The sequence below is a fragment of the Daphnia pulicaria genome, chromosome 3 (genome assembly GCF_021234035.1).
Source record: "Daphnia pulicaria isolate SC F1-1A chromosome 3, SC_F0-13Bv2, whole genome shotgun sequence".
NCBI lineage: Eukaryota > Metazoa > Arthropoda > Branchiopoda > Diplostraca > Daphniidae > Daphnia > Daphnia pulicaria.
In genome coordinates this window covers 12158682-12167964 of record NC_060915.1, presented here as the reverse complement: position 1 = coordinate 12167964, position 9283 = coordinate 12158682, and the positions used below count along the sequence as shown (strand labels likewise).

The 9283-nt window shown below is 37.2% G+C and overlaps 2 protein-coding genes across 5 annotated transcripts; both read left to right on the top strand.

The window, feature by feature from the left end:
- The first annotated feature begins 311 nt into the window (after positions 1–311).
- LOC124328570 (repressor of RNA polymerase III transcription MAF1 homolog) lies at positions 312–2370 on the top strand. 2 transcript variants are annotated; one of them, XM_046787423.1, is made up of 6 exons: positions 312–927; positions 1169–1327; positions 1405–1555; positions 1613–1740; positions 1800–1919; positions 1976–2370. In XM_046787423.1, exons 1-6 carry the CDS (start codon positions 845–847, stop codon positions 2037–2039), a joined length of 705 nt encoding a protein of 234 aa, XP_046643379.1. In that variant the 5' UTR covers positions 312–844; the 3' UTR covers positions 2040–2370. The 2 variants fall into 2 exon arrangements, with proteins under 2 accessions (XP_046643379.1, XP_046643378.1); XM_046787422.1 differs by having other exon boundaries at positions 314–927; positions 1399–1555.
- Positions 2371–2903: 533 nt separating this feature from the next.
- On the top strand, positions 2904–8848 carry LOC124328488 (calcium-activated chloride channel regulator 1-like). Of its 3 annotated transcripts, none has more exons than XM_046787264.1 (16): positions 2904–3263; positions 3354–3579; positions 3709–3830; positions 3917–4068; positions 4142–4307; positions 4430–4559; positions 4623–4862; positions 4954–5514; positions 5964–6206; positions 6285–6618; positions 6695–6829; positions 6904–7007; positions 7127–7220; positions 7293–7495; positions 7562–7718; positions 7989–8848. In XM_046787264.1, the coding sequence occupies exons 2-16, from the start codon at positions 3412–3414 to the stop codon at positions 8789–8791; spliced, it is 3612 nt and encodes a 1203-aa protein (XP_046643220.1). In that variant the 5' UTR covers positions 2904–3263; positions 3354–3411; the 3' UTR covers positions 8792–8848. The 3 variants fall into 3 exon arrangements, with proteins under 3 accessions (XP_046643220.1, XP_046643221.1, XP_046643219.1); XM_046787265.1 differs by lacking the exon at positions 2904–3263 and having other exon boundaries at positions 3294–3579; positions 7989–8213; positions 8370–8848; XM_046787263.1 differs by lacking the exon at positions 2904–3263 and having other exon boundaries at positions 3295–3579.
- The last annotated feature ends 435 nt before the right edge of the window (positions 8849–9283 follow it).

Below are 9283 nucleotides of genomic sequence, written 5' to 3'. Positions count from 1 at the left end.
GCATTGTGGATTGCGGAACATGGAATTGAAAACCGTGAAAAGCATTGTGGATTGCGGATTGCGGGGGTTTCAATTCCATGTTTCACAATTTTTCCGCACAACATCCAATAACAACAAAGGAGGAAGCAAGAGAACTCAAAAATTGGCTCCAAATTTTGTTTATTTTTACGCATTGTAAAGAATATGCAAAATACACCAACTCGTGATTCCGGTGACGTCCACAGGAACGCAGGAGACGTACCGCATACCGCATCAAAAAAGAAATTTCTAGTGGGATTGCGAAATAATCGAAATTGGCAACGCTGTTTGGAATAGAACAAAGAACCCCCTACCCTAACAAAAAACCGTCAACAAATATCAGAGACCAAACCTTTTTCGTAACTGCGTAGTTTGCCTGTTCCTATCCGTAGATAATTCTTTAAAGAAATTGGTTTCTATTTATAAGGCGTTGTGCTGAGTTTTCCCAAGTAAAAGCAGCATTGCACAGACGGTTTACTACACCTCTTTATTTCAATTTGTGAACCTGTGCTTGTTTGCTTATCAAGTGATCTCATCTCCTGGGTTAAACCACCAAGTGTTCGTTGTTATAGTGAAAACCTTCAATGTTGAGATCATTCAGTAGACATAATTCAAGAATCTATACTGAAAATTATACGTCAGAAGTGACCCTAGCACTGATACGTTGGTTTTGTGTCATGGAAACAGTCAGTTTGTTCACAAAAAAAGGTGTTTTCTGTCATCCACGAAGTGTTTTAAGAAACTAAAGTTTAAACTGCTGTTGGTTCTGTGAGTGACTTATCTCCCAAAGTTGTTTTTAAAGCAAGGTACAAATCATTAGTGAAAGATGAAGCTTTTAGAGAGTAGTCGCTTTGAGCAAGTTAACTCTGCTCTTAATATGTTCACTGGAGACTGCAACATTATTGGAAGGTAATGAATAGAAAAGTAAAATTAATTCCCATTATTTAGGTCTTTTAAATATGTATTATTTCTACATTTTTTTCATATTTACATTTTAAGCACTTGCTCATTGTTTGTTTCTAAGCAACAAGGTCGCCATTTTCATTGGCTTCCTCGGCAACCAATGAGAAAGCCGGAACTGGTTGCCATGCATTTTTCTGCAAAGTTTGGATCGCTGTGTTGACCTAATAGTAAAATTGCTTTATTGCAGGATTGAAAGCTATTCATGCAAATTGGCAGGACATGAAAAACAACTGTATAAGCGTTTCCATTCAGAGGCCGGTGCTGGTCCGCACGATCTTCAAGTATTATCAGCTCCTCAAACTGCGCTTGCTGTTTCCCCAACAGGAGGTTATTTCAGTAATCAAAGGTGCATTGAAGCTTTTAAAAAAAAAAAAAAAAATAGTATGAGTCATTAAACATACAACATTTTCTATTTAGTTGCAGCGTTTCAGGAGATGAAGAAGGCCCGTTATGTGACACAATAAGCCGCAAAACGTTATTTTATCTTATCGCCACACTAAATGCTTCGTTTCATCCAGACTATGATTTTTCTTATGCTCGCAGTGAAGAATTTAGTCGCGAACGATCGATTCAAGTACATACATTTTTATTATTTCGTTATCGTAGTCTTTCTTAAACCAATTTAACTTAGTGGGTAATGAATGCAGTCGATAACAATTTGAGTGCTACAGCTGGAGATCTCTACAATTCCAAATTACATGCTCAGCTGTGGGCTGCCATTAACGATGAAATCAATTTGCCCGAATGTGACATCTATAGGTTCGTTTAAGATTGATTAAAGTATGCTTCGCTGTTTTATATTGATCATTTTTGTGCAGTTACAATTCGGATTTGGCGTCAGATCCCTTTGGTGAAGATGGTTCATTGTGGTCCTATAATTATTTTTTCTACAACCGGAAACTAAAGCGCATTGTTTTCTTAACTTGCAGAGCTGTCAGGTAAATAATCTCGAAGAAATTATTGATATCAGTTATATCTAATGTTACCTCGTTAGTTTAAACCACATGGATCTGAGTTGCGGTGCGGAATTCATGATGGATGAAGAGGCCTTCCTATAAAGTGGGAGCAAACAGCCAACAAAGCAGAACTATGACGCCAATTTAAATGTTTTAATTACATTAGTCGTCAAAAGTAGACGTTCGATTTATGTTTACACATCGACATTTTACAAAATAAGACGTTTAAGATTTTTTGGTTGCGTACCTCGATCAGATTTTTCTCAGTAGTTCGATCGTCTGTCGCACGCCAGCATTTCTTCCGGAAAATCCTTCCTCCGGAGACCTGTCTTTACTTTAATTTAAAAAAGAAGACGATGTAATACATGTTTTTTCTTTTTTTTTTCTTCCGAACTACGTCGCATACGAATACACGGAATCATATTTACCTTTATATGTGTTCCTGAGCATCCGGAGTTTCCTTTTATGCATGGCCGAAAGCGACTAATTAGGAAAAACCGCAACATTGAATTGCGTCATTTAAAGGATGGCGGGGGAAATGAATTCTTTGTATTGTTTGGTTGTTGATACAAAAATGTCAAAATAACGAAGGTATGATCACTATGATCTCCTATTTTTAAGACAGTTGCAATCGGCACTAATCATTTTTATTTGAACTTCTTCTTTGGCATCGTATGTAGGCTGCTGATGCTCACACGTCACACCCGAATACTCTATGAAATACTTCAAACAAATCAAATAACTAATCCATTCACTACTAACTAATTTTTTAGTAAATGCCATTTTTCATTTTTCAGAATTTTTTCAGGTTGAAATGTGAGGCCGAAGAACTAGATTTTAAACGCTGCAGCGCCATAATAATGACATGAGTTCACAATGCCTTCCATACATTTTTTATTTTATCAAAAACAAAAAGGAATAGGTGAGAAAAATGCATCAAGTAAGTAAGTAAATAAAAATTGTTTGCTCTTCAGCTTTAGGAACTTTATTTTTCACTGCACCTGTTATCTAATTCTCGTGATGACTCAACGAACTCTACAGCAGCAAAACACAATGACATGATGTGCGATAGAAACATTTTGAAATCCCAGTATGTCCGTATTTGCACAAGACGTGTCACCTCACTAGCAGTCGCGGTAATTGTGCAATGGGGATCTAAATGAAATTATCTTGTTCAAAATTATTTATGATCGTTATTTATAACGAAATAATACATGGCATTCCATGAGATCACATTATTCGGCAGGTGCATGTAAAACCCCTTATCAGTCCAATCTGGTAAAATGTATAATGACGTGAAGCGACTGTTGTAAAGAAGGTGATAAGGTAGTCAAGTTACCCTAGGCTATATAATGCATAGATAACTTTACTTGTGTCCGAATTTTGTTCATTGAATGTTTTTACATTGGTCGTCAGGAAGTGGTGCACAGAGTTCCAGAGACCATTTATAGCCAGCAGGCCAATACATTCCAGAATGGCCAGCTCGCCGTACATAGTAACATTTGCCGTGATAGTGTTATTCAGTGGAATGGCTGATTTGTCCATTGTGTTGGAGGGTAATGGATATTCTATCGTTGTCGCAATATCCAAGGATATTCCTCAGCCCGCTGATAATGGAACCGAGTTAATTGATAAATTGAAGGTGAAAATAACAGTTTCATATATTTAATTGCTTGTTACAGTTATTTTTACGATTATTCCCTTACCCCTGTAATGTTAATCATAACATGTGAAACTAACACGTTGTTGAAATGCGCTGGAATGTTTTCAGGATCTGCTAACGGAAGCATCAGCCATCCTGTTTAAAGCTACGGATGATAAAGTTTATTTTAAAAGCATCGATATTGTTATCCCGCCTTCATGGAAAGGCACCGAAGCTTCAAACACATCAACGTAAATCATATTGACAAATCTAAAAAATATAAGCTACATTTTTAAAAACATAATATACTAAAATAATACCGACCCCGATCCTACAGGACCTCTTTCCAGTTAGCCGATATTCGTCTTAATTCAGACAGTGCTTCAAATGATTTACCGCACACGTCACACTCCGGCAAATGTGGCGTAGCTGGAGATTTTATTTCGCTTCCCGTCGAATTTGTTATGGATTCAGAAGAAACTGACGAAGGTAAAGAGACGACAGCATAAAGATGACCGTCTGACTCTTTTCCAAACGACAAGTTTGTTTATCTTTTATCTAGTCAAAGCAAAAGGATTAGTTCAGCAATGGGCTCAGCTTCGATATGGTGTATTTGAAGAACATGGCTTTCCTAATGACGACCTGTTACCTTATTTTTATCGACACCCTGATGGTTACGACGCAGTCTCTTCAAGCAACGATACAGAGATAAAAGGAAATCTTAAAAGGTTAGAAAAAAAATTCCCAAATCCATTTCAACAGTATATTTACTGCAGCTTGTACCTTTTAGCTATATAAGCGTTAATATTACACAATGCAAATGAAATATTTCTAATATAATGATTGACAGCCTGTCAGATGACGATTGTGAAGTTGACGAATTCGGTATCATATCAAATCAAGGCGAATGCCGCTTCATCCCAACTGCTACTGGACAAACGGCTACCACGTCTTTGATGAGCTTCCACTGGCTTGATTCCGTATATCATATCAGTCTTTCACGCAAACTGAAACCCCGAATTATTTTAAATTTATTTATACAGGTGATTAGTTTTTCGAAAGCTGACAAACATGATAAGAAACCGCCGCATCGTCAGAATCGTCTCTGCAGTTCAAGAAGTAGCTCAGAAATCATGGCTAGCTTACCCGATTTTGATAGCATAGCACCCATTCCTGGACAGGATACAAAGCCGGAATTTCAACTACTCCAAAATAAAATGATACCAGTTGTTTACCTTGCAATCGACAAATCACAGCCATCAAACCCAAATATCACGGAGCCAGTATAGATTTTTAATTTTTCCGATTTAACAGCTTTACTTATCTCATTTACAATAAGGTAATAATCGTTTTGTTTCATTTTTCACATTTTAGCAACAACTCAACATTTTCAGAAAAGCTTGCAGCAATTTGTTTAGGTTTCTCAGCGAAGAAGTGCCAGATACCTTAGTGGCGTGGTCTACATTTGAAAACGTGGATTTTTCTGACATTGAAGGTTCTTACCTAATAGAAGAATTACCTCCAACTAGGATTCAGGATGGAAAACAAGACCTTGATGAAAAAATAAATGATTTCGATTATTCGGATAATGTTGTGACCCGCGACGTATCGGCGGTTATTCGCGATGCCGAATTACGTTTGAGCAAGTACAAGGATGTTGGTGGCAGTATATTGTACATCATAACATCCAACGAATCAGAAACTAACGACACCGTAACGGAAACAAATATGGCTGAGAAACTCCTCCTCAATAATATCAAACTGGTAGTAGTAGAGTCCGGAGAAAACCTCGTGAAAGACCTTTTTCGTTTCTCTGTTTTGTCACAAGGCAGTCATTACTTCACACCGTTTTGGGAAAGTACCGCATTTTTCACTCCAATTAACACAGAAATATTAAATGATTGCCAAAATGGCTTGAAAACTGAAAGAAGAATGGTACGTGGACCACTGCTATTATATTTTACGTTTAACTTATACACCTAAAACATAAACGAGCGTTGACGCGCAGTTTTAAGGATCCGTTAATTTTACGCATAGACATAAAGTAAATTTTTTACGCTATTTTACGAAAAGTTCTCTGCTTTACCAACTTTTTATTTTCAGATTTTAAAAAACATTTTTACTAAAAAAACCAAGTTAATCGAAAACAAAATTTTCTAAACACCTTTGTTTTTACAAATGTTTTTAACGTAACTTTAAATATATAAATATATATTAAAGTACGTACATTTCTAATAAATAACACGTGTTAGTAAACGTAATCGTACACGTTAATTTAGCGGATAAAGTAAAACGTTTAAAAAATTCGTCCACCGTAACATCAGCAACAATTTGTCTCCTCTATAAAATATTAATGACTAAACTAATCGTGAAATCTTTTCCAGATAACTATAAGAAAAGATTCAATCCAAACCGGCAATCCTTGGACAGGATATTTCTCAATTGATGAAACTGTCGGAAGCAACACAACTGTTGTTCTTGAATCACCCACGGGGGGTTCGTTCACTGTCACTCTTACTAGTCCCAGCGGCAACATTCTGACTCTGGAAAAACAACCGGAAGAAAACAACTGGAATGATCCAGCTTCTTCAGTCAAAGTCGTTTGGCAGCGAATTCCAGATACTACCGTCAGTGTTTTTTTCCGACCGCAATCATATTGTTTTTATCTATTTTTATTTCAAATGGCCCGTGTGTTTCTGTCACAGGCTACCGGACGGTGGATTTATAAAGTAGATTACGACTCCTCTTCTTGCAGTACCTGTGATGCAGAACCTGAAATTCATTTACAAATTGGCTCATCAATTAGAAGTGAAACATCTACAACTCCTGGTTCAAAGCCGCCATTGCCAACGTTTCATCCGTGGGTATCACTAACTCCTGGTTCGAATTCTGTTGACCTCTCCCGACATCCGGTGGTTATTCAAGCCCGGTTTGACTACGCGGATAAAGACCGCCTAGGCGGTTTGATGGCAACAGCCAACGTACGTTTAAACTCAGCTGTCGTGGCTTCGGTTCCTCTTTTTGATACCGGATTAATGGGTATATGTTCTAATTATTTTATGGCCATCCATTTTATGTCATGATTTGATTGCTAACGTTATATTTTGTATTGCAGATTCAGATATATCGAAAGACGGGATTTATTCCGGAATCTTTTACCCGGAAGCAAACGGAATTTATGAAGTGGATTTCCATGCTGTGCATGGTAGCTCCGCAAAGGGGAGTAATAGGCTTCTTAATTCCGATCAAAGTAAGTTCCAAATTCTTGTGAATGGGAAAAAATATCTATAGGCCTAATGATTTTACATAATTAATCTGATAAAGATTCCTACTGCTGTGGATCTTCGCTTCCCACAACCACTTTGAACAATTTTGAGATCACTGTCAACGAAGCTGTTCATTTTGAAGTGCAAAATGCGCCGTCAAAAGTAATTCTTTCGCATCAGATATACGATTTTGGCTAAACAAATTTTTTAGCATATGCTTCTGTAACACATTCAATCTTTCGTACTAATTGATTTTTTTTTCTATAAACCGCTATAAACAGACTGTGGCTATCGTGAGTGATTTTCTAGGAAATACTTACGGAGTCGACCAAAACTTGGTTTACGCTGATTTGAGATGGACTGTCCCTTTTAACAGTTATATCTTGTGATTCATCCGATTTCTTGTGTGCCCACATTTTTAACATTTTTCTTTTTCTCTTTTTGCAGCCATAAGCCAGACTGTAAAGTATTCAGAGGATTATGAACAGTTATTAAACAACTTTGGATCAGCTCCAGAGGCTACAGTAGAGTACGGCCTTTTAAACGACACAGAAGCCGGAACATCCGTTTTTGTATACGTCTCCGCTCCATATACAGAGGGCAAGAACGTTTATTTTGTGGTCGAAACTACAGGAAAAGGCAATACGAAGGTATGGTTCAAACAGGATTTTTGTTTACATCAATGAAAGAAAATTGTAAATACGTTTGGATTGCAGACATGCTCAAATTTATTCTGGACGGAACGTAATCCACCTAAAAATGTCTTCACGACTCCAGGACCTACTACACCTTCAACAACTACACCTTCAACAACTACACAATCAACTTCCACATTGCTTACAACGGAATTAACGGAATTAACTACAACCGAAGGTATTCAATTCAAAACTAAACATACATATAGAAAGTAAAAGGTTTTCAATATATATAAACCATTAAAACCCTTTTGCAGTAATGCGCAATAATGTATGCTGATAACCCAAATTTTTTTCCGTTTTACATCGTGCAAATTTTAACGTTTCGTCTTAATCGCATTGGGTCCTGTATTCGTTCTTTGTCTATCATCGCAAGGATTTTTATGTTATATAAAAATTAGGAGAGGGAATAATAATAAAATAATTTGCTTTACTTTCCTATTCACAGAGATAATGAGCTCAACTGAACCCAGCACTGAAATTTCAACCATTTCGACTAGCGATTCCAGTTCAACTGAATTACCTACTGATGTCCCAACTTCGACGACCGACATTTCAACTGATCCTTCTAGCACATTAGACGTCACGAGTTCTACGATCAGTTCGACTCCGATCAGTTCAACCCCAACCATTTCTTCAACTGATTCTATTACTACTGATTCAACAGCCATTCCCGATTCGACTGTTACCACAGAACCGACAACTGAGGAACCAACAACTGATTCTATTACAACTGATTCAACAGCCATTCCCGATTCGACTGTTACCACAGAACCGACAACTGAGGAACCAACAACTGATTCTATTACTACTGATTCAACAGCCGTTTCCGATTCGACTGTTAGCACAGAACCGACAACTGAGGAACCAACAACTGAAGATCCTGATCAGGGACTTACTCCTTCCGAAATAGGATACATCGTTGGCGGAGTAGTTGGAGGAATTGTAGTTATAGGTGCCATTACGGGAGGCGTTATTTTCTATAAAAAGAAACAAGGCGGAATTAGTAGTCCGTCCCCTGCAAGCAATTCTAATTACGACAGAAGCAACGGAAGGGAAGGAGGGTATTCAAACTCTCGATATCCAGCTTCCACTCCGTACACTTCTCCTTCAGGTTCAGGAGGTGTGAACAATACACGTCAACCAGAAAGCCTAGGGCGACAGGATATGAATGAAATACAGAGCAATGAAGCTTACGACAATATTGGTGTCACCATTGAAGACGACGATATGCTGATGACAGCAATGTAAAACATGTTGCAGTTTCATGACTATATTTTCAATATATTATAAGTACATTGCTCCAGACTTTTGAAGTTCTAATAATTTTATTTGAAAAAGCAGTAAACGCAAATTAACTAGGCCTTGTTCCGGCAGTTATATTTTAGTTGTTATTAGTTTGTCGTGAAAAATACTGTTGAAATTTTAAATAAAAACACTATCATAGCACTCCGCATTTAAACAATTGTCTGCCAAAAGCTTGGGCAAAAGAAAAGTCCAGTCCGAGTCAATATTTTTCCTCCAAAGATTCGTACAGTGTTTCAAAGTTCCTATTGAAAGCATATTTCTGACATGTTCAAAACTTCCAATTTGAAGAAAAAAAGAAGAAAAATAATTGATAAATAAACAAAAAACAGACCTTTTTTATTTACCAAGACCTTTTAACTGAAAAATCCTATAGACTACTACAACTATATTTTCTCCTGCTATGTTTTCCCGTTCCGCAAATTGTATCATCCTCAT

Coding starts and splice junctions, on each gene's coding strand:
- LOC124328570 (XM_046787422.1), top strand. CDS start 845: ATGAAGCTTTTAGAGAGTAGTCGCTTTGAGCAAGTTAACTCTGCTCTT. Junction 1,556..1,612: donor GTCGCGAACGATCGATTCAA/GTACATACATTT, acceptor AATTTAACTTAG/TGGGTAATGAATGCAGTCGA. Junction 1,741..1,799: donor CCCGAATGTGACATCTATAG/GTTCGTTTAAGA, acceptor ATTTTTGTGCAG/TTACAATTCGGATTTGGCGT.
- LOC124328488 (XM_046787264.1), top strand. CDS start 3,412: ATGGCCAGCTCGCCGTACATAGTAACATTTGCCGTGATAGTGTTATTC. Junction 3,831..3,916: donor GAAGCTTCAAACACATCAAC/GTAAATCATATT, acceptor CCGATCCTACAG/GACCTCTTTCCAGTTAGCCG. Junction 6,207..6,284: donor AGCGAATTCCAGATACTACC/GTCAGTGTTTTT, acceptor TTTCTGTCACAG/GCTACCGGACGGTGGATTTA.